This window comes from Oncorhynchus masou, chromosome 22, assembly GCF_036934945.1.
Source record: "Oncorhynchus masou masou isolate Uvic2021 chromosome 22, UVic_Omas_1.1, whole genome shotgun sequence".
NCBI classification, from domain to species: domain Eukaryota; kingdom Metazoa; phylum Chordata; class Actinopteri; order Salmoniformes; family Salmonidae; genus Oncorhynchus; species Oncorhynchus masou.
Genome location: NC_088233.1, coordinates 59,587,116 through 59,611,820, shown reverse-complemented (window position 1 = coordinate 59,611,820; position 24,705 = coordinate 59,587,116). Strand labels below are relative to the sequence as shown.

The window sequence follows — 24,705 nt, the reverse complement described above, 5'->3', positions numbered from 1 at the left end:
CTGCATACTTAGTTAATATTGCCTGCTAACATGAATTTAGTTTAACTAGGAAAAATTGTGTCACTTCTGTTGCGTTCTGTGCAGCAGTTTGGGCTGCCTGGCTCGTTGTGAACTGTGTGAAGACCATTTCTTCCTAACAAAGACTGTAATTAATTTGCCAGAATTGTACATAATTATGACATAACATTGAAGGTTGTATAATGTAACAGTATTTAGACTTAGTAATGTCACCCATTAGATAAATACGGAACGGCTCTGTATTTCACTGAAATAATAAATGTTTTGTTTTTGAAATGATAGGTCATTAATATGGTCAAAACCAGAAACTAAGGCTTGTATTTCTGTGTTATTATATTATAATTAAGTCTATGATTTGATATTTGATAGAGCAGTCTGACTTAGCATTGGTAGCGAGCAGCAGCCTCGTAAGAATTCATTCAAACAGCACGTTCCTGCATTTGCCAGCAGCTCTTCGCTGTGCTTTAAGCATTGCACTGTTTATGACTTCAAGCCTATCAACTCCCGAGATTAGGCTGGCAATACTAAAGTGCCTATAAGAACATCCAATAGTCAAAGGAATATGAAATACAAATGGTATAGAGAGAAAAAGTCCTATAATTCGTAAAATACCTACAACCTAAAACTTCTTACCTGGGAATATTGAAGACTCATGTTAAAAGGAACCACAAGCTTTCATATGTTCTCATGTTCCGAGCATGGCACATATTGCACTTTTACTTTCTTCTCCAACACTTTGTTTTTGCATTATTTAAACCAAATTGAACATGTTTCATTATTTATTTGAGACTAAATAGATTTTTATTAATGTATTATATTAAGTTAAAATAAGTGTTCATTCAGTATTGTTGTAATTGTCATTATTACAAATAAAAAAAAAAAAAAAAATTGGCCGATTAATAGGTATCGGCTTTTTTTGGTCCTCCAATAATCGGTATTGGCGTTGAAAAATCATAGTCGGCCGACCTCTAACCTGTGGTATGTGTGGCAATGGCTGAATAACATTAAAAACTTGTTAACTATGATTGATGGTGATGGTCGTCTTTGCTCGTGGTAACCAACAAAGTAATACAGAAGGTTGTACACTACTAGATGTTGTAGACCAGTCCTTACTGACGTTTTACCACTGACCAATTTAAAGCGCTAGGTCAGGGGTCATCTACAAAGTACAACATAGTGTAATCAAGGTATAAAACAATTATGTTATTATCATAATTTAAATAGGAAGAGGAGGGCTTAGAGAAAGAGAGAAAAAGAGTCAGAGTGCATTCTACCTGTTTCATGTTGTTAAGGATGGCCCTCATCTCCAGCTCCAGATTCCTCATGGCCAGTTCCACCTTGTGCTTCTCCTCTGCCTCGGCCCGTAGCTCCTCCTCCTTCCTCCGCAGCATCTCCCGGTTCTTGTCATACAGCATGGAGGCGTTCCGGTGCTTCTCCTGCTCCTGCTTCAGCTGGAACCTACAGCACATAGGGCAGAGAGATGGAACACAGAGAAAGCAGTGGGTCACATCTACACTTAGTGTGTTAGCAGAGACAGAGTGAGAGGAGAGATGATAAAAATCAAAAGGTGAGAGAGAAAGATTTGAAAGAGCATAAAAATATGAAAAAGGTTCATTGAAAGGAAGAGAAAAAAAACATATTGTCTCACAGAACGACAAAAAAGACAACTCTTTGGCTAACTTACTTAAAGTTGTTGAGGTCCGTGTCCAGCTCAAGCTGCCGATGATCCAGGGCCTGCTTGCTGTCCCGGCTTTCCTCCAGTGAGGCCATCAGCTCGCGCTTCTCGACCTCCAGCTGGCTCACCTTGTCAGAGAGGTGCCCATGGCGGCCCCGCTCCCTCTGGATTGTACGCTCATACTCGTGGAACATGTTCTGGAGCTTCACAATGCTCACAGAGTCTGAGGGGACAGAGGGGTGGGAGCGGACTAGGGTTAGAGCCTTGGGGTCTTCCTCAATTAATCTTTCCTGGATTTCTCGCCTCCTTCTCAAAATGCATTGGAGATAAATGTCAAAGGGGAGGGACCTTGGATCTTCTCCTCAAATATGAAGGAGGCAAGGAGATAGAATGTGAGGAATCATGGAAAGACAGTTTGAGATAGAGCCTCGGATACAAAGTCTACATTGTGCTTATAACATATCAGCTGATATTATCTACAGAGATGGATTTAGACATACATGTGTTACAGCAATTTAGGCACTGCACTACCCCCAAACATAAACTTTAGTCACCAATCATCACAAAAAAAAAAGACTTGGTTAAAGTGGTAGATTTTGGGCCATGTGTACCTAAAGTGGCAGAATTGAGCTGTTTGATGAGAAAAGAGGCGTGACGGTAGCCAGAGGTGGGGTCTTCGAGGTCAGATGTGGCCGTGTCCGATGACTGTGTGAGCTCATCAAAGTCCTCCGCCATCTCAATCTCGCCAGCAGTCTGAGGTTGGGGACGCAACATAAAACAGATCAAAGATTTAAACTACATACTAACTTTTACACATGGATATAGTGTATGTTTGAATGTAATTTGTTAATTCTTTACTAAACTCATGATATTTTCTTTAAGGGACACTGCACTCCAAAATCAACATTTGTCAGATTTTTTCAGACCTCAAAAGTCCACATCCCAAGTCATCAGTTTAGAACTGAGGGGTTTGACATTAAACTCTCAAGTATCTCAAATTGATTGTGTAACTCAATGAAGTCACTTAGTGTCACGTAAGAAAAAATGTAGCACATTAATTGGAAAGGAAACGCAGAGATATTTCATTTACATAAGTATTCACATCCCTGAGTGTCAGAATCATCTTTGGCAGTGATTAAAGCTATGAATCTTTCTGGGTACGTCTCTAAGAGCTTTGCACATCTGGATTGTACAATATTTGCCCATTATTATTTTCAGAATTCTTCCAGCTCTGTCAAATTTGTTGTAGATCATTGCTAAAACAACCATTTTCAAGTCTTGCCAAACATTTTCAAGCAGAATTAAGTCAAAACTGTAACTCGGCCACTCAGGAACCTTCTCTGTCTCTTGGTAAGCAACTCCAGTGTCGACTTGGCCTTGGGATTTAGGTTATTGTCCTACTGAAAGGTGAATTAATCTCCCAACGTCTGATGGAAAGCAGACAACCAGGTTCTCTTCTAGGATTTTGCCTGTGCTTAGCTCCATTCCGTTTCTTTATCCTGAAAAACTTCCCATCATCAAACCTATAGCACAATAAATAAATTACACATTGTGAACATCAGTTTTTTGGACCCAACTTGCTTACAACTTATTCCATGTGGTTTATTACTTCAGACTCCATGAAATGACTACGTCTTCTAAATATTTGGTCACATGATTCATTTTGTGTATGGTTTCCTAGAAACAAGGGGTGGCACAACTCACCCAACTCTCCCCAAAGGTACCATTGATTTGCATTAGATTTTTGCCACAAACCCTAAAATGTTTTAAAAAATAATAATAATTCCCTGTGCCAAGTAAGAAAATGTAGATGATAGCCTATAATTAAAGTAACCTAATAATACAAACATTTAAAAATCTATCCAGGGAATGCATGATTGATATTTTGATGTGCAACCTGTCAAAATAGGATCCAGAATTATCAGATTTCCTTTGATCTCTTTAGAGATGAATTTGCTTACATCTTTGTGCATAGGCTATAGGCTACAGCGGTCTCCACATGCTTCAAGATGTTCCTTGTTCCTGTACCCAAGGCAAAGGTAACTGAACTAAATGACTATCACTAATAGACTCACTTCTGTCATCATGAAGTGCTTTGAGAGACTAGTCAAGGATCATATCATCTCCACCTTACCTGTCACCCTTGACCCACTTCAATTTGCTTAACGCACCAATAGGTACACAAACGATGCAATCGCCATCACGCTGCCCTAACCCATCGGGACTAGAGGAATAACAATGAGAGGTCGATTGATTTATCGGAATGGCCGATTAATTAGGGCCGATTTCAAGTTTTCATAACAATCGGTAATCATCATTTTTGGACACCGATTACATTGCACTGCGTGGCAGGCTGACTACCAGTTATGCGAGTGCAGCAAGGAGCCAAGAGAAGGTGCTTGCTAGCAATAAACTTATCTTAACATAATCGCTAGTTAAACTAGTAATATCATCAACCATGTATGGTTATCTAGCTTATCCTGCGTTGCATATAATCGATGCGGTGCCTGTTAACTTCATATGGCTGCAGGGGCAGTATTGAGTAGCTTGGATGAAAAGGTGCCCATTGTAAACGGCCAGCTCCTCAGTCTCAGTTGCTAATATATGCATATTATTATTAGTATTGGATAGAAAACTCTAAAGTTTACAAAACTGTCAAAATATTGTCTGTGAGTATAACAGAACTGATATTGCAGGAAAACTGCAATCCGCTCAGAGCATGGCAGGCCCTTGGATGTACACAGAGAGCAAACATTAATAATATGCATGTCAATCTCTCCTGGCGCAAAGTGGAGGAGAGATAATCTTAAATCACTACTTGTATTTGTGAGCGGTATTGACATGTTGAATGCACCGAACAGTAGTTTGAACTACTGGCACTCAGCTCGGACACCCATGCATACCCCACAAGACATACAACCAGAGGTTTCTTCACAGTCCCAAAGTCCAGAAGAGACTACGGGAGGCGCACAGTACTACATAGAGTAATGACTACATGAAACTCTATTCCACATCAAGTAGCTTATGCAAGCAGTAAAATTTGATTTAAAAGAAAAACACCTTATAGAACAGCGGAACTGTGAAGCAACACAAACAGACACATGCATACAAACACACTTTTATACTATACACACACGTACACATGGATTTTGTGTTATAGATATGTGGTAGTAGAGCAGGGGCCTGAGGGCACACACTTAATATGTTGTGAAATCTGTTATGACTGTATTGTAATGTTTTTAAAAAAAATGTATAACTGCCTTAATATTGCTGGACCCCGGGAAGAGTAGCTGTTATCTTGGCAGCAGCTAATGGGGATCCATAATACATAAAAAATACTTGATGAGACCTATTCACCGTAAATGATGCGCTCCACTCTGCGGGCACATCAAAACCATACATCATAGCCTAAAGTGGTGCCATTCCTTCAATATTAATTAAGAGTTGATAAATTATATACTCACAGAAAGATGTGCCTCTTCTCTATGTTACTAGCACAACAGTAGTTGCTTTGAATACTGTATTTGTCCTGTAATTCTATTTTGAGCAACGGTCATATGCTTGTGCATATCAAAATACAGCTCTCCCTCCATGCGCACTCTAGTGGGTAGAGGGAGTGAGAGTGCCTCGAACACACAGCAGTCAAAAGGGAAACGGGGACAGGCTGATACTTTTATAGTAGGAATCAACATCATGTATAGGCTATAACTGTTGACAAAATAATGGTTTTAAACAGTCTACAGGAACGTTCTGTAGAAAAATCACTGAACATTAAGCAAAATGATTTGGTAAGAGGAAGGCAGTGTCGGTGTCAGTAATTTTTGGTTAATCGTCCCAGCTCTAGTGAACTAAGTGTTTATCATTTCCATTAATTTTGTACTGTGGTAGATCTACAAAACAGATAGCCTAGACATGAATTCATAACCTTTGATTTTGGAGTGTAATGTCCCTTAAAAAAAAAATATCATAACATTTTCTCAATAAATGAACATTCGGGTGCACAAAGAAAGCTATGGTAATAGTGGAGGGGAAAAAAGTCCAAAAGAAAAATGACGATGCCAGAAGGTTACCTTGTCTTTCTGATGCCATGCAGATAGAGCCCTGACAACGACAAACAAACACAAACAGAACAAGAGTTGGAAAGATTATTTTGGAAAATGTCACGAATGCTCGCTCCTCAAGCTCTCCGACGAGCAGCACGACTTATTTTGTAGAAGCGCGATGGTATAACACAGTAAACCTTTCAAAATGATCAGTTTAAGAGTTTGACATGCAACATATTTGAAAGCAGAAGATATATCTCTCTAACAGATTAAGTCAAAAGAAAAGTCCAGTTCATATCCCACCACCAATCATTAAACTGTCAGAGTTAGTGACATCGTCAGTTATGTAAAATGGCATACTGCATATATACCTTCCATCATCGTCCGACACTTCACTTAAAGTACTATCGTCAAACACTGAGAGGGGGTCTCCTGCGTTAACATGGTTAGCTGCCTGGGGGGCTCGGCCATGCCTGGCTTCCCCCAGAAAGGGACACTGTAAGGTGGCCTCGTTAGATACAGCTCTCCCCTCCTCCTTCTTCTGCTGCTGATGTAGTTGGTTCTCCAGGGCCCTGTCAGCGCATTAGGGAGAGCATAGACCTAGCGGTGAACGTCATGCCCCATGACATGTAGCCGTAGCCAATAGCTGGGAATATGGTTGATTGCTCTGGAGTGGGAGGTGTCATTTAAGCAGTGGCAGCAAGGTAAAGGACAGGGGATGGAATCAAAACTAAACCAAAGTACAGCTGTAACAAGGGATTGTCTTAGAGTGGACCAGGGTATGATAATGGAAGATGCCCGTCTGCCAGCTGGTATAAATTCGACCCTTGGATGAGTATATGCAAGGAAGGCAGTGTTTACACTATATTGCTTTCACCTTACAGAGCTGCATTTATCGAAATGGGTTGGGCCAAGGGTGAGCGGTAGGGAGATAATTGTAACCGAATGTCTTTGGTTGCCTTTGGACTGCTGGTCTTTAGGTGACAATTACAACTAATATCTGAGCTCATTTGATCCCACTCTTGCAAATAACTACTCCAAGCCTTATAGGCCTCTTGATTCTGTCAGTCATGTTTTGATTGTCCTCTGTCCTTCAGGAACCTTATTGCCTGGCTCCTAAATCTATGCACAATAACAAAGCAAAGGGTATTAATTGGGGTGGGGCTAAATCTAAACAAAGACGCATACCTCTTTGGACTTTTGGACCCGTGTCTTTGGGTAATACGGTCTGTTGCTCTGAGCTGATGTTCACTGTCTGTTGCTCCATTTCCACTGCGTGACACTTTAGGGTGTCCTAAACTGGTCTCAGGTTTCTCCTCTTCTTCTTTGTCTAGTTCTCGTTCATGTAGCCTGCTCATTGATCCTCCAGCAACCCGTGAGGCACTTGATTTTTGCAGCACCTCCATGTTGGCCTTTGTCTCGTCTTCGCCCACCTGAAAAGACAGGGAAAATGTTTAATGATCAAAGCTGCAGAATTAACATAACACATACTATTTGAGAATGGTAAGTTTAAGCAGGCCTTTAAAATGTGTTTTGGAGCAGGTATACTACCATACATAATTGAGTCTGTCACCCCTCTCCCGAGAGACCTAACACCTTCATGTAATATGCTCCAAATAGCACCATATACCCTAGATAGTACACTAATTTAGACCAAAAGTAGTGCACCATAGGGAATAGGGTTCCATTTGGATGCAACTATTAGTTCGGCTTAATTACAGGGATGCCACAGCTTTACAGGCAGCTCCATTCCTATGCAATACTACACAGCTACGTTAACCTTTCACAGAGCAGACATTATCCAACATGCCTGGAAAAACACATTCAAAAGGCTGGCCAAAATGTTTTAGTTAAGGGTGTTTTCAAATTAATTTAGTTGGATTTGAAATTCTAACTTGAAATACCTTACACTATTAGAACTGAGTGGATGGAACTGCTTGCTGTTTGAGGTTTAAGGCTGGATTTCTGTACAGCACTTTGTGACATCGGCTGATGTATTTATAAAGCCTTATTTACATTTGATTAATTGATTTATTGCATCTACTGAGTGAGAATGGGGAGTGCAGAACGGTCTGGTTTCAGTCACAGATAAGGTAGAACAGCAATTAGTTAGGGGGAGAGAGGAATTTGGTCCAAGGTCAGATGAAGTGAGAAAGAACAATCACCACTAAAGTCCTGCCTCGCAACAGATGTATTGGCCGTCCAGATGTGCAAGGAGGACACTCAGCCTCGAAGGAGGGTATAAATATATGTACTTGTGTAAACATGTGTAAACTTCCTTACCTAGAAATCATCAGCATTTTCATACAAAAACAAACAGATAAGGACAGAAAGCAATCCATGCTTTGGTTTTGTTAAACTAGCCACTGCCCCAAACGCTAATATTAGCATTTGACCAATGTAAGTCAATGTCCTTCAGTTAGCATGCCCAAATCATCAAACATTATTTTTGATTTTTTTTAAATGATTTATTAACTCAACAACTTGGTTTGAAGATACCTTCAGATGATTAGAGCATGCCATCTAGGGGACTTTGGCTTACATTGGGCTTTGTTCGAAAATGCTAACATTAGCTAATATTTGCAGATTTGGCTGAACTAACGCTTTAATGTCATCACAAAAACATGCACAAAACACTGCACAAATGAAACAACCGCTACACCAACACATCAGTCCAGCTTGGCTTCTTTTCATAGAAAAGAAAGGTGTTTCTATAGGTAAACTTTTACCACTTCAAATCACACCAGCTAGGGAAAATGAGCAAATGAGAAATGACCAGAGTAGCAAACAACTGTTTTCTCAACATGTGGCTGCATGCAAAGCACACCGATGGAGAAAAAGTCCCAACAATAAACTAAACAAATCACTACAAGAGATGATGGATGGACGATGCCCCTTTGAGTGTGGATGATGAGGCGTTGGTGAAATCCTGGGAGTACACGCTACTACAGCTGAGAGAGAGAGAAAAAGAAAGAAAAGAAAAAGAAAGAAAGAGGAAAAAGAAAAAAAGAAAAAGCTTCCTGAGGCCTGTGTGTGACTGACATTTATAGTGCTGATCTTTAATGTCAATCAGCTTAAAGCAGGAAAGGAGAGAGGAGATTTAAATGATGCCAATGAGGTGTTAAATGTCACTCTGCACCTCATTAGGTGAGGGAGTGGTTGATGAAGTGAAGAACTGGCGCAGACAATGAGAAAAATAACGCTCACTTTGCTTCATGAAAAAAATGATTAAATGTCGACAATTTCCAATAAAATAAAAGAGGAATGGCAGGAAGTAGAAAAAAAAGAAGAAAAAAAAGTGTGAAACAAGTTGTCTACAAGAGGTATTTCCCTGGCATTGTTTTTGTTTTTTTCACACAGACTCAGCTGAGATGATGGAATGGAAAAAGTGGAGAAAGAAAAAGAGAGACAGAACAAGAAAGAGTTGGGGGGACTATAACGGGAGCGAGGGCAGTCATAATTCTCTACCTCTTTCCAGAGCAGGGGCTTCTCTTTCTCCAAATCCAGGAACACAACCTTCAGCATCCCTACCTCGTGCTTGAACCTCTGTAGGTCCTCTTCCAGCTCTTCGTCTGAGGGAAGTAAAGGAGCTGGGGGACACACATTGCTCAATGAGGAGGGCTGAGACTGGGAGGGACACACTTTGGGTTCTTCTTCGTACATGGAGGGTCTCGTCTCATCGCCCTGTTGGACTTGCCCTGGCCAACATTCCTCTGCGGCAGGCTTTGGTTTGGTAGTGGCATCTTTGTCTGGGCTAGGGTTGGACTCTCCTTTGTTCAAGGACGAATCCATATGAACATTGTCTGATTTGAGTTCCACTGAGGCTGCATTGCAATCTGTGAAAGTCTTGGTGACATCATCGACATTGTAGTCTACTTCTCGCTCTCTGTCGATTTCCCCAAACAGTTGAGGCAAAGCAGACCTGTTCTCTGGCTCAATGCCACAGAGGAGCTCCAGGTCCCCCATCTCACTGTCCTCGGCACTGGGGGAGAGGTCGGGACTCCCGGGGGTGTCATCATGCTGAGTCCTGTCTTCGCATAGGGAGTTGTCAGCCGACTCGGTCAGAGAGTCCTCCAGCCCGGACCCCCTCTGCTCAAGAATGGTCAGCAGGACTGCATTGCTGCTACTCCTCCTTGCCCTGCTCAACAGACAGACTTTAGGCTCCCCCACCTCTTCGTTGCTCGACTCTTCCTCAGTGGTTCTGGCGGGAGATTCAACTATCTCTACGTTCTCCTCCTGTTTTTCTTCTTCTGTAGTTTCGTCAGAGGCGGATTCAGCTGGAAGTTTTCCAAATTTCTGCTTCAGTTCGGCCGCCACGTTCCTGTAGGAGGACTTAACCTCCCTCTTCTCTAACTCTACCCAGATCTTCCCATAACGTTTCTCCCAGCCTGGCTCTTCCTCTTTACCATCTCCCTCTCTTTCTCTAACTACATATCTCCCTCCTTTCTCTTTGTCCTCCTCCTGCTCCTCCCCAGTTTGGGACCCGACAGGGACAAGGTGGTACGGGTTACTTACGTCTAACTCTGATGCAACGTCTTTCTCCTTTGATGGCATGAGTAGACAAAGGAAAAGGAAATGGTGTTAACACACGGGTTCATGTTGAAAAGATGGGAAGTCATATAGCCGTTGTTACAACCAGAGAGAACATAGATATTTTGGTTATTATCTGTTCAGATAATCAGTTTACACCAGATAAATATGTATTTTTTGGATGCTAAAAAGACATCCACAAAATGTCCTTATACAAGCAATGAACTCAATGATGTCATTGCAATTAGTTTTGCCTACTGAGAGAGAGAGAGGGACTACATTGGTGGTTCATAAGCCAGTCTGTTGTGAAGGGGATGATGGCAGATGAGATGGGTGATGTGGATGAAATGTAGCTATGCCAGGTGAATGATGGGCTTTATTGTAAGGTAAGGGATATGCTGTACACTACAGTGATATGATGTATAAAATGTGACGAGGGGGTGTGGAGGTAGTCATGGCCAAACGGTCATGATTTTAATATCTAGATTTTAATTAGTGTGAGTTTCGGCTATTCCTTCCAAAATGAGGGTCCTGTGTGGCTCAGTCGGTAGAGCATGGCGCTTGCAACGCCAAGCGTCGTGGGTTCGATTCCCGCTGGTGCCACCCATATGTAAAAAAGTAGTGGCCCCAGCCGACTTGTAAGTCGCTTTGGACAAAAGCGTCTGCTAAATGGGATATATTATTATATATTATTATATTATTATTTTTGGATTGCACCTCGTCGCATATTGGTTGAGCCCATTCTACTCCTCTCCAGGGTTGAGGTGGTAAAATAAGAAAGACTAGATCAATTTAAAGTAGGGGAATGTAGTGATTTGTGGGGGTAGATTAGGTAAACTGGAGATGGTATTCTCTGACTAATGCCTCCACCTCTTGTGGCTGCTCCTCAGGCTCTGGACTGCTCTCTCTCTTGCTTCACCGGTGAGGGCCTACGCATATAGTCACAATGGACCTCAGGATCTCGTCACAGTATCTCGTTGCATTCAAATTGCCATCGATAAAATGTAATTGTGTTCGTTGTCCGTAGCTTATGCCTGCACATACCATACCCTCACCTCCAACATGGGACACTGTTCACAATGTTAACATCAGCAAACCACTCGCCCACATGACACCATACACGCTGTCTACCATCTGCCCGGTACAGTTGAAACCGAGCTTCATCTTCATCATACTTCTCCAGCGGCCATCGAATGTCAAAATCTTCCCACTGAATACCGTTACGACGCCGAACTGCAATTAGGTCATGTTGCGTTTATATTTGTGTTCAGTATAGTTTTGCCTACTGTGTCAGTTAGGGGCTACATAGGGTGTTCATAAGGCAGTTTGTGGTGTAGTGGGTCATGAGAGACGAGATGCTGTAGAGGTGATGTAGATTATTTGTAACTATGCCGTGGGTATGTGTTGTAGGAAATTATAGTTGAAATGATTAATTATGTATACATTTTTATTAGAACCATTAAGTTTTAATACTATTATGTTATGGTATGAAATGTATGGGTTTTTGGTTAAACTAGGACTGAAAATGTAGGTAAAAACAAATTAATTGTCTGCACCTTGCGGGTTTAAGGGAGAAGGAGGGTATATCTCTTTAGACAGATAAGAATGTTCTTTGATGTTCCATTAGTGAAGGAGAGTAGGTCTTTTAGACAGATTGGAATGTTTGCTTTATGAGGGGAGTAGGAGACAATCTCCAGACCTGAAGACACTGCGCTAGTGTGTGGATCTGAGAGAGTGTGAGAACTGATGACGTCATTTTTATCTTCTCTTTAAAATGTAATGTTCTTTGTATTTTGGGCCAGTACTCTCTTGAATTAAACGCTGGTACCTGACTTTTAAGACCGGGCTCTGTCCATTCTTATAAAAATATTGGGTCTTACAAACCATTCAAAATAATAGACAGAGTATTTAATTCTGATTGGGAAATTTAGAATTCCTTCAACAGTATGATAGGCTATATTGTAAGATGGGGATTATACACTACCGTGAAGTAGCAAATGTGACGAGGTAGGTTAGAGGTGGTAAAGTAAAAATGTTAGATATATTTTAAAGCAGGGAATATGTAGTGATTTGGCGGAAGGATGAGGTAAGCTGGAGAAGGTTTTCCCTGACTAAGGCCCCCACCTCCTGTGCCTGCTCCTCGGGCTCTGGACTGCTTTCGCTCTCTTCCTTCACTGGCGAGGGCTCATGCAGAGGGTTATCTGCAGGGAGATAGAACCTGTTTTAACAAGAGCAGCAGTGGATGTACGTCTGCAAATAGTCAGTCTTAAATCCACGCTAATTAATTAGGTAAACTTTAGGTTACTCACTAGGTTTCAACACTGCGACGGTCTCTGTTACGTTTGGTAGTTGCTTCCCAGTCCTGACTGGGCTGGGGGTGGAGGTATTCACGTGGTTGGAATCCCAATTAAAATCTAAGAACAAGGAAGAAAAATAAAATTTATGCACTGCTTACATCCTTGGCACCAATGGACAAAAAGCCCATCTAAAGTTAGCCAGAAATACACTCAAAAGTACATGCAGTATCTATAATCTCCTTACTCCCTTACCTTCCTCACTCTCTGTTCTCTGAGGCAGCATCTTCCGAGCACAGGGCTGGGGTTGGGTTTGAAAGGTAAGGGAGCGCGGGCTGGCCAATGGGAGGGGTCTCTCCGAAAGAAAGTGTCTCTTCCCCTCAGGACCGTTCCTCTCCACTATTAATGCATCTGGCTCCTGCTCCTGGACAGCCGGCAGAGGGACGGGGGATTGGGAAGAGGCCTCCTCCCTCAGCTCCTCGCCACCGGGGGAAGGCACTCCGTGGCCGGGGAGGGTTCTCCTGCTGGCGGTGCTGGCCGTGTCCCAATCAGAGGCATCTGCACCAGCAACACGGAGACAACAGTCAGACAATCAGCATGTCTGAGGGGATCAATTTTAGCAAAGTAAGTAGCCTTACACGAGCCTTGGCTTGGTTGAGCCAGAACAGCTCATAGCAAGAGCCCATCTCCTGTTTCTTTAGCGTGAGGCAGCTTTATGTACACCCCCTGGACAGGACGCTAGTCTAACACAGGGCCTTACCCCAAATCTAAAGTGGGGTCTGAAATTATTGACACCCTTGATAAAGATAAGCAATAATGACTCTATAAATTAAATAATTCAAATACTTAGCTATATTGTACACCAAACATTTAAATTATTTTAATTCTAATACAAATGCTCAGAGAAAGATATTTTGTTTAACTTCTTATGGATGGGGAGCAATATTGAGTAGCTTGGATGAATAAGGTGCCCAGAGTTAACTGCCTGCTACTCAGGCCCAGAAGCTAAGATTTGCATATTATTAGTAGATTTGGATAGAAAACACTATGACGTTTCTAAAACTGTTTGAATGATGTCTGTGAGTATAACAGAACTCATATGGCAGGCAAAAACCTGAGAAAAAATCCAAACAGGAAGTGGGAAATCTGAGGTTTGTAGGTTTTCAAGTCTTTGCCTATCAAATATTCAGTGGAAATTTGGTCAGATTGCACTTCCTACGGCTTCCACTAACTGTCAACAGTCTTTAGAACCTTGTTTCAAGATCCTACTGTGAAGGGGGAGCGAATAAGAGCTGTTTGAGTCAGGGGTCTAGCAGAATGCCATGAGTTAAGTCATGCGCGCTGCCGTGAGAGCTAGCTGCGTTCCTTTTCATTTCTAAAGACAAAGGAATTGTCTGGTTGAAATATGATTGAAGATTTATGTTAAAAACATCCTAAAGATTGATTCTATACATCAACTGACATGTTTCTACGAACTGCAAAATAACTTTTTTGACTTTTGGTCTGGACTAGGTGTGCCTGCGCCTCATGAATTTGGATGTGTGAACTAAACGTGCGAACAAAAAGGAGGTAGTTGGACATAAATGATGGACTTTATCGAACAAAACAAACATTTATTGTGGAACTGGGATTCATGGGTGTGCATTCTGATGAAGATCAAAGGTAAGTGAATATTTATAATGCTATTTCTGACTTCTGTTGACTCCACAACATGGAGGGTATCTGTATGGCTTGTTTTGGTGTCTGAGCGCTGTACTCAGATTATTGCATGGTTTGCTTTTTCTGTAAAGCTTTTTTTAAATCTGACACAGAGGTTGCATTGAGAAGTATATCTTTAATTCCATGTATAACAGATGTATTTTCATCAACATTTATGATGAGTATTTCTGTAAATTGATGTGGCTCTCTGCAAAATCACTGCATGTTCTGAACATAACGCACCAATGTAAACTGAGATTTTTGGATATAAATATGAACTATATCGAACAAAACACACATGTATTGTGTAACATGAAGTCCTATGAGTGCCATATGATGAAGATCCTCAAAGGTTAGTGATTCATTTTATCTCTATTTCTGCTTTTTGTGTCTCCTCTCTTTGGCTGGAAAAATGGCTGTGTTTTTCTGTGATAAGGTGCTAACCTAACATAATCGCATGGTATGCTTTCGCCGTAAAGCCTTTTTGAAATGGGACTGTGGCTGGATTAACTTCTTGGTGACGGGGCAGTACTTTCATGTCCGGATGAAATGCATGCCCAAATTCAACTGCCTGCTACTCATCCCCAGAAGATAAGATATGCATAGTATTAGTAGATTTGGATAGAAAACACTCAAGTTTCTAAAACTGTTTGAATCGTGTCTGTGAGTATAACATAACTTTTTTAGCAGGCGAAACCCCGAGGACAAACCATTCAGATTTTGTTTTTTGAGGTCACTCTCTTTTCAATTAATTTTCATTGGGAATCCAGATTTCTAAGGGACCTTCTTGCAGTTCCTATCGTTTCCACTGGATGTCAACAGTTTAGAAAATGGTTGAGGTTTATCCTTTGTGTAATGAAGAAGTACGGACATCTTGAACGAGGGTCACTTGAAGTGTACTGTTAGATACAGGCGCATGACCAGAAAGCCAGCTACAGTTTGTTTTCCTCCTGTATTGAACACAGATCATCCCGTCTTCATTTTTAGAAATGATTTACGTTAAAAAATACCTAAAGTTGTACTACAAAAGTAATTTGAAATGTTTTGGCAAAGTTTACAGGTAACTTTTGAGATATTTTGTAGTCACAAGTTGGAACCGGTGTTTTTCTGGATCAAACGAGCCAAATAAATGGACATTTTGGATATATATAGACAGAATTAATCGAACAAAAGGACCAATTGTGATGTTTATGGGATATATTGGAGTGCCAACAAAAGAAGCTCGTCAAAGGTAAAGCATGATTTATATTTTTTTTCTGCGTTTTGTGCCATGCCTGCAGGGTTGAAATATGGTTACTCTCTTTGTTTACGGAGGTGCTATCCTCAGATAATAGCATTGTTTGCTTTCACTGAAAAGCCTTTTTGAAATCTGACACGTTGGCTGGATTCACAACAAGTGTAGCTTTAATTTGCTATCTTGTATGAGTGATTTAATGAAAGTTCAATTTTTATAGTAATATATTTGAATTTGGCACTCTGCATTTTCCCTTGCTTGTTGTTAACCCAGAGAGGTTAACAGTCAAAAAGGCAAAAGTCAAATTTATTGACACCCCCCGATTCTTATAAAGCAGTCAAAGGTTTAGTATTTGGATCCATATTTCTTGCACGCAATGACTAGAATAAGCTTGTGGCTCTTAAAATCTCTACAGGATCAGTGTCCCCCCCACGGGACGGTTGAGCTAACGTAGGCTAATGTGATTAGCATGAGGTTGTAAGCAACAAGAACATTTCCCAGGACATAGACATATCTGATATGGGCAGAAAGCTTAAATTCTTCTTAATCAGACTGCACTGTTCAATTTACAGTACCTACTAAAATGAAAGAATACCATGCTATTGTTTGAGGAGAGTGCACAGTTATGAACTTGAAAATGTATCAATAAACCAAATTAGGCACATTTGGGTAGACTTGATAAAACATTTTGAACAGAAATGCAGTGGTTCATTGGATCAGACTAAAACTGTGCAGAACTTTGCTGCCAAAATTTTAGTGACCAAAATCGAAAACGCGCCTAACCTGGAACAGTACATTGCAACCTTTCTCTTGCATTTCAAAGATGGGCGCGACACGTTTTTTTCCTTTTACCAGACCTAATGTCTTAAATTCTCCTACATTAATTTCACATTTCCACAAACTTCAAGGTGTTTCCTTTGGTATCAACAATATGAATATCCTTGCTTCAGGTCCTGAGCTACAGGCAAATACAGTCGGAAGCTAACATACACTTAGGTTTGAGTCATTAAAACTCATTTTTCAACCATTCCACAAATTTCTTGTTAACACACTATAGTTTTGGCAAGTCGGTTAGGACATCTACCTTGTGCAAGTAATTTTTCAAACAATTGTTTACAGGCAGATTATTTCACTTATAATTGACTGTATCACAATTTCAATGGGTCAGAAGTTGACATACACTAAGTTGACTGTGCTTTTAAACAGCTTGGACATTTTCAGAAAATTATGTCATGGCTTTAGAAGCTTCTGATAGGCTAATTGACATCATTTGAGTCAATTGGAGGTGTACCTGTGGATGTATTTCAAGGCCTACCTTCAAACTCAGTGCCTCTTTGCTTGACATCATGGCAAAATCAAAATAAATCAGCCAAGACCTCAGAAAAAAAAGTAGACCTCCACAAGTCTGGTTCATCCTTGGGAGCAATTTCTAAACGCCTGAAGGTACGACGTTCATCTGGACAAACAATAGTACACAAGTATAAACACCATGTGACCACACAGCCGTCATACCGCGCAGGAAGGAGTTCTGTCTCCTAGAGATGAACATACTTTTGTGCGAAAAGTGCAAATCAATCACAGAACAACAGCAAAGGACCTCGTGAAGATGCTGGAGGAAAAAGGTACAAAAGCATCTATATTCACAGTAAAACGAGTCCTATATCAATATAACCTGAAAGGGCGCTCAGCAAGGAAGAAGCCACTGCTCCAAAACCACCATAAAAAAAGCCAGATTATGGTTTGCAACTGCACATGGGGACAAAGACTGTACTTTTTGGAGAAATGTCCTCTTGTCTGATGAAACTGTTTGGCCATAATGACCATCGTTATGTTTGGAGGAAAAAGGGAGGCTTGCAAGCCAAAGAACACCATCCCAACCGTGAAACACGGGGATGGCAGCATCATGTTGTGGGGGTGCTTTACTGCAAGAGGGACTGGTGCACTTGACAAAATAGATAGCATCATGAGGAAAGGAAAATGATGTGGATATACTGAAGCAATATCTCAAGACATCAGTCAGGAAGTTAAAGCTTGGTTGCAAATGGGTCTTCCAAATGGACAATGACCCCAAGCATACTTCCAAAGTAGTGGCAAAATGGCTGAAGGGCTACAAAGTCAAGGTATTGGAGTGGGCATCACAAAGCCCTGACCTCAAACCAATTGAAAATGTGTGGGCAGAAATGAAAAAGTGTGTGCGAGCAAGGAGGCCTATAAACCTGACTTAGTTACACCAGCTCTGTCAGGAGGAATGGGCTGAAACTCACCACAATTATTGTTGGGAGCTTGTGGAAGGCGACCAAAAACATTTGACCCAAGTTAAACAATTTAAAGACAATGCTACCAAATACTAATTGAGTGTATGTAAACTTCTGACCCACTCGGAATGTGATACAGTGAATGATAAGTTAAATTATCTGTCTGTAAACAGTTGTTGAAATAAACTGAAATAAATTATACTCTACTATTATTCTGACAATTCACATTCTTAAAATAAAGTGGTGATCCTAACTGACCTAAAATGGAACTCTTACGAAGATCAAAATGTCAGGAATTGTGAAAGATTGAGTTTAAATGTATTTGGCTAAGGTGCATGTAAACTTCCGACTTGAACCGTAGATTTGGGTATGTCATTTTAAGCAAACATTTAAAAAAGGGGTCCAATCCTAAAGAGGTTGTTAACTTGTTGGATGCATTTGCAGTTCGTTTTGGTTGCATTTCAGATTATTTTGGGCCCAATAGAAATGAATGGTAAATAATGGATTGTCATTTTGTAAATAAGAAAGCAATATGTTTCTAAACACTTCTACATTAATGTGGATGCTACCTTGATTACAGATAATCCTGAATGAATAATGATGATGAGTGAGAAAGTTACAGAGGGTCAAAGATCATACCCCCAAGACATGCTAACCTCTCACCATTCCCAATGACAGGGAAGGATAGCATTACTTGGGGGTATTATCTTTGAAACTAAATTTCTCATTCATCATTATTCACAATTCATTCAGGATAATCCGTAATCATAGTAGCATCCACATTAATTACTCTTATGGCTGCGATCCCCATACAGGGATCAACATCAGGGGAAATTTCAGAGTGACGAAACTAATTTTCTTTGATAAAATTAATTTTTACAGCCTAAATCGAAACATTTTGTAACCCGTTTGTGCCGTAAATTCCATCTCTATAAATGTTTTTATGGAGCATTCGATGTAATTACACACGGTAAACAATCTAGTCATGGTTGGTTTCAGTGCATTCCTCTGGATGTTTACAACACAGCCAAACGTCATTGTTTTTTTTGCGGGAGTATTGACCGAAGTGAACTGATTTGAAGACAACGAGCACAACTACCCTGCGCACCAACACATTTAGCGATGCTTCGTTGATAGACTGTATTTCTGCTGTGACGCTTGTTACACGCAGCAGTATTTTGGAAAGTTGTATTTTCAAGGATTTCATTGAAGACATCATGGCGAATAAATCAGGAAAAGCAAAGTCAAAGTCTAAAGTCAAAGTCTAAAGTGAAAAAGTGAAAGTGAGAGATGTTTTGTTTGAGGAATCTTTGAGTGTTATGATTCAAACAGGAGCTGAGGAGCTGTTTCTGCAAGGACAGGACGTACATCTGGACAGGTAAGTGCTAATGCCTTTTTATGAAATATAAATATATTTCTTTTTACTGAATGTATATGTATATTGTGGCAAAGAAGGGGGTCGAGTGGTAAATGGCAGATATGTGAGAGCAGAACTAATAAACGGGCTCTGCCCGATCACTAAAATGGCCACCCCTGTCAGAACTACAGATCACAAAATGGCCGACCACCAAAACTACAAGTCCCAGAAGCAAGGGGAACCCTCAGAAGGTGGAGCCAACCCACAGATAAAGGGTCAAGAAAAACCAGGAAGAGAAGAAGAGAGTGCTGGATGGATCTATGAACAATAGAGAAAGAGACAATAGAGATTGGCTGGATTTACCGTGTATGAGTTGGACTGTTTTGGACTTACCTGTTGGCGTTTGGACCTGGACCTACCGAGAACCCGATTCATGTACCGAACCCTGCTATCCTTGACCTCGCCTACGGCCTGGGTGGACCAGGACGGAGAAACAAACACACAGGTACTGTCCTGTTCGAAAGAACTCTCATTCTTGGGTGATTTGGTGACAGTTTACCACTTAGTTTGTGACAAACGCTCCTAACCTTGAAGACGTTTGCCACAAGTGGTGGAGGATGCAGGTATGGACTAACCATACCACTGGTTAGGTAGAAGAAAAAGAAAAATGTTCAGTTAGCACTCCAAAGGGGAGTCAGGTTTTTTTTGTGGCTTTGTTTGGTTAGGACAGTTTCTCAGGAAAATGAGTATGGAGGGAGCCATACAGGCCCTGTTACAAGCGGCCGCCCAACAAGAGGCAACTAGAGCTCAACAAATAGCTCATCAGGATGCAATGCGAATGTATCAGGACACGTTACAGGTCCAGCACCGCACCAACCAGCTGCTCAGAGAAGAGCAAGAGAGAAACACCCGGGAGTTAAGAGAAGGCCTAAAGGTTCTAGCGGACCAAATTGGGGCTCAATTACCAGCTGCAAATACCCAGAGGAGGGCCAATCATTTTCTTCAAAAAAATGACAGCGCAGGATGATGTGGAAGCATATCTTACCACCTTCGAAAGGACGGCAGAGAGGGAGAAGTGGCCAAAAGAAGAATGGGCAGGGCTTCTGGCACCATACCTGGCAGGGGACGCTCAAAAAGCGTATTTCGACCTGGAGTTGAAAGATGCACAGGATTACGATAAACTAAAGGGAGAGATCCTGACTAGACTGGGAGTGACCAATACCGTGAGGGCACACCGCTTCCACCAGTGGTCCTACCGACCGGGACAACCCCCACGAACACAGATGTTCGACTTGATTCACCTGGCACGGAAATGGTTGCGACCAGAGACCCGGTCATCCGCCGAGACAATCGTACTCAACCAGTTTCAGCGAGGTCTACCCCAAGAAGTGAGACGATGGGTTGGCCAGAACGAGGTACTTTCCGCCGACCATCTCGTGGGCCTGGTTGAACGGTATTGTATGGCAGGAACAGCTGAGCAGGCACAGGAGGAAAGATTCCCGTTCCCCAGGCATGGGCAAACCAGCGGGCAGGGTAAGGCTGTCCCAGCATATAGAGGGGGAAGAGAGCAACGTGGGGCCATGAGGAAAGAATCAGAATCAGGCCGAGACACTAAGGAAAAAACGGAAACCGGGACTGGGTGTCGAGGGGTCTCCCCGAACCCCTATTATCTGTTACAATTGTAATCAACCAGGACCTATTGCAGCCTACTGCCCTATTAAAGAAGAGCCAATGCAATGTAACCTCGGTGAAAATGAAGATGATATACGGTATGCATGTCCTGTTGTAACCACTGTACTTGAAAGATCAAGAAACAAACATATGTGCAAGGTGAAGGATGAAGGGAAAGAGGTTGAAGCACTGCTGGATTCCGGCAGTATGCTAACCCTGGTCGTTGCAAGCCTAGTGCCGAATCATAAACTGGATACAAGACAGGATATCAGTGTTACATGCATTCATGGGGATACCCGTCTGTACCCCACGGTCTTAGTGAGCATACAAACAGAGGACGGTCTGCTGGATTATGAGGTCGGTGTGGTCCCAAAGATGCCATATGATGTAATATTGGGTAGAGACTTTCCTAACTTTGCGAAGTTAGGCCACAAGAATGGCATATTTGAGAAGCCAACAACCCTGACCAAGCAGGAAGAAGCATGGGGCCTTCAACCAAAGCCAGGAAAAGAGGTCTCCCAGGGGACAACATCACAAGTGCTAGTAGGGGAGGAGGAGGATGAAGTGGCAAACCTCGCTGATAACGAACAGCCCGGTACTAGTGGGGCTGGGGTCGGTCTGAATCCAGAGGACGACGATCTAGAACCCACAGACCTGGCAGGTTCCTTGACTAATTTTGGGACGGCCCAAAACCAGGATCCAACCCTGCAGCAAGCCAGAGCAGATGTGCAGGTCGTAGATGGTACTCCCATAAATGTTGGTATGATGCCTAATAGTTTTCCCCACTTCATCATGAAAAAGGGTTTGGTGTACAGAGTCTCGAAAATAGGGGTTGATGTGGTGGAACAGTTGTTGGTTCCCACTCGGTACCGGAGGACAGTACTGGATCTAGCTCATGGGCACATTCTGGGTGGACACCTTGGTATCGATAAAACCCGAGACCGGATTGTAAGGAGGTTTTACTGGCCAGGAATTCAAGCTGAAGTGGCTCGGCATTGTGGAGAGTGCCCGGAGTGCCAGTTAACAGCTCCCCGACCAGCTGTTAGAAGCCCGTTAGTGCCACTCCCCATAATCGAAACACCATTTGAGAGGATAGCGATGGATTTAGTGGGCCCACTACCCAAATCCGCCAGAGGGCACCAATACATTCTGGTCATTCTAGATTATGCCACTCGCTACCCAGAAGCCATTCCCCTTCGGACGATGGCTTCCAAGAATATTGCAAAGGAATTAGTGCTCTTGTTTACCAGGGTAGGGCTTCCAAAGGAGATCCTTACCGACCAGGGGACCCCCTTTATGTCCCGAATTATGGCGGACCTTTGTAAACTCTGGCAGGTGAAACAGTTGAGGACATCGGTTTACCATCCTCAGACGGACGGGCTGGTCGAGAGATTCAACCGGACCCTGAAGTCAATGCTCAGGTAGGTAATCGATAAGGATGGGAAGAACTGGGATTGCATGTTGCCGTATCTGATGTTTGCCATTAGAGAGGTTCCTCAAGCCTCGCTGGGGTTTTCTCCCTTTGAGCTGGTATATGGGAGGCATCCCCGGGGAATCTTAGACATCGCCCGGGAAACCTGGGAGCACCAATCCACCCCGTATACTAGTGTCATAGAGCACGTCACGGCAATGCAAGACAGGACAGCCACAGTCATGCCCATCGTCAGAGAGCACATGAGACAAGCACAGGAGCACCAGCGGCACACTTATAACCGGCAGGCTACCCTGAGGGAATTTAAACCGGGAGATAAGGTGTTAGTGCTGATCCCCACGGTAGAGTGTAAACTACTGGCCACATGGAAAGGACCATATGAAGTACTGGAGAGAATAGGAGAAGTCAATTATCGGATCCGACAGCCAGGTCGACGGCCCCAGGAACAGATTTATCAAATAAATCTGTTAAAATCATGGAGAGAGAGAGAGAAACACTAATGGTCACATACCCCCCACACACTCAGGAGACAGCCGAAGTAAATATCTCACCCACTCTGTCCCCAGCACAAGTACAGGAAGTGAAGACCCTGATCCAGAAAAACAGAGATGTGTTTTCAGAGGTACCTGGCCGAACTGAGGTTACGGCTCATGATATCGTTTCCCTACCAGGGAGAAAAGTTAGTATGAGGCCATATCGGGTACCCGAGGCTCGACGGGCCGCGATTAGAGCAGAGGCGGAGAAAATGTTGACAGCTGGAGTGATCGAAGAGTCACATAGTGAGTGGTCTAGCCCAATTGTGATGGTCTCCAAGCCCGATGGGTCTTTGCGGTTCTGTAACGACTTTCGGAAGGTAAATGAAATCTCCAAGTTTGATGCCTACCCCATGCCCCGAGTAGATGAACTACTGGAGAAAATTGGTAATGCTCGGTACATTACGACTCTTGATCTGACAAAAGGGCACTGGCAAATTCCTCTGACCCCCAAGGCCAAAGAAAAGACAGCCTTTGCAACACCTGACGGTTTGTTTCAATACACCGTCATGCCATTCAGCTTACACGGGGCCCCAGCCACCTTTCAACGCCTCATGGACAAAGTCCTAAAACCGCACAAAGCATATGCCGCAGCTTATTTAGATGACGTGGGGATCTACAGCCCAGATTGGGAATCCCACTTACCCCGGGTACAGGCAGTGTTAGACGCCCTTAGAAAGGCAGGGCTCACGGCAAACCCTGCCAAGTGTTATGTGGGGTTAGAGGAAACAAGAGTATCTGGGATACACTGTGGGAAGAGGGTTAATCAAACCCCAACATAAGAAGGTGAAGGCAATTAGAGAATGGCCGAAACCAGTAAATAAGAAGCAAGTTCGAGCCTTCCTAGGGCTGGCGGGTTACTACCGGAAGTTCATCCCAAGTTATGCCACAGTGGCCGCCCCACTTACCGACATGACTAGAGCCAGAGGGCCAAACATGGTCAAATGGGATGAAAGGGCCACCAAAGCATTTAGGACATTACAGGGGGCTCTCTGTAACTGGTGGTACCAGACTTTGAGAGAGAGTTATGGTTCAGACGGATGCCTCAGAGGTCGGCTTGGGAGCAGTGCTATCCCAAGAGGTATAAGGGGTGGAACACCCCATCCTGTTTTTAAGCAGGAAGCTGGAACCACGGGAAACCAACTACTCAGTCGTTGAGAAAGAGGCGCTGGCAGTAAAGTGGGCTCTAGAAAGCCTGAAATACTACCTGCTGGGGCGCCACTTCACCCTCATCAGTGACCATGCCCCACTCACCTGGATGCATAGGGCTAAAGAGAAGAACGCTCGGGTGATGCGGTGTTTTTTGAGTCTCCAACCGTTTCATTTTGACTTGAAACACAGAGCAGGGAAGGAAATGGGAAACGTGGATGGGTTATCCCGCATGCACGCATATTTTGCTGCGGTAGCCCGACCTAGGGGGTCGGATCTAGGGGGAGAGATGTGTGGCAAAGAAGGGGATCGAGTGGTAAATGGCAGATATGTGAGCGCAGAACTAATAAACGGGCTCTGCCCGATCACTAAAATGGCCACCCCTGTCAGAACTACAGATCACAAAATGGCCGACCACCAAAACTACAAGTCCCAGAAGCAAGGGGAACCCTCAGAAGGTGGAGCTAACCCACAGATAAAGGGTCAAGAAAAACCAGGAAGAGAAGAAGAGAGTGCTGGAAGGATCTATGAACAATAGAGAAAGAGACAATAGAGATTGGCTGGATTTACCGTGTATGAGTTGGACTGTTTTGGACTTACCTGTTGGCGTTTGGACCTGGACCTACCGAGAACCCGATTCGTGTACCGAACCCTGCTATCCTTGACCTCGCCTACGGCCTGGGTGGACCAGGACGGAGAAACAAACACACAGGTACTGTACTGTTCGAAAGAACTCTCATTCTTAGGTGATTTGGTGACAGTTTACCACTTAGTTTGTGACAAACGCTCCTAACCTTGAAGAGGTTTGCCACAATA

General features: G+C 42.8%; 1 protein-coding gene across 1 annotated transcript in view; it reads right to left on the bottom strand.

The window, feature by feature from the left end:
• The window catches only part of si:ch211-272n13.3 (ankyrin repeat domain-containing protein 26), a 99,392-nt gene that overhangs the window by 40,173 nt on the left and 34,514 nt on the right, over positions 1-24,705 (bottom strand). Inside the window, exons 19-28 of the mRNA XM_064930643.1 lie at positions 12,816-13,118; positions 12,576-12,680; positions 12,391-12,467; positions 10,252-10,278; positions 6,925-7,169; positions 6,108-6,308; positions 5,764-5,794; positions 2,305-2,446; positions 1,703-1,916; positions 1,293-1,476 (exon numbers count right to left, since the gene is read on the bottom strand). Of these exons, the coding sequence (XP_064786715.1) occupies positions 1,293-1,476; positions 1,703-1,916; positions 2,305-2,446; positions 5,764-5,794; positions 6,108-6,308; positions 6,925-7,169; positions 10,252-10,278; positions 12,391-12,467; positions 12,576-12,680; positions 12,816-13,118 (1,529 nt within the window). The remainder of the gene's footprint in view (positions 1-1,292; positions 1,477-1,702; positions 1,917-2,304; positions 2,447-5,763; positions 5,795-6,107; positions 6,309-6,924; positions 7,170-10,251; positions 10,279-12,390; positions 12,468-12,575; positions 12,681-12,815; positions 13,119-24,705) is intronic.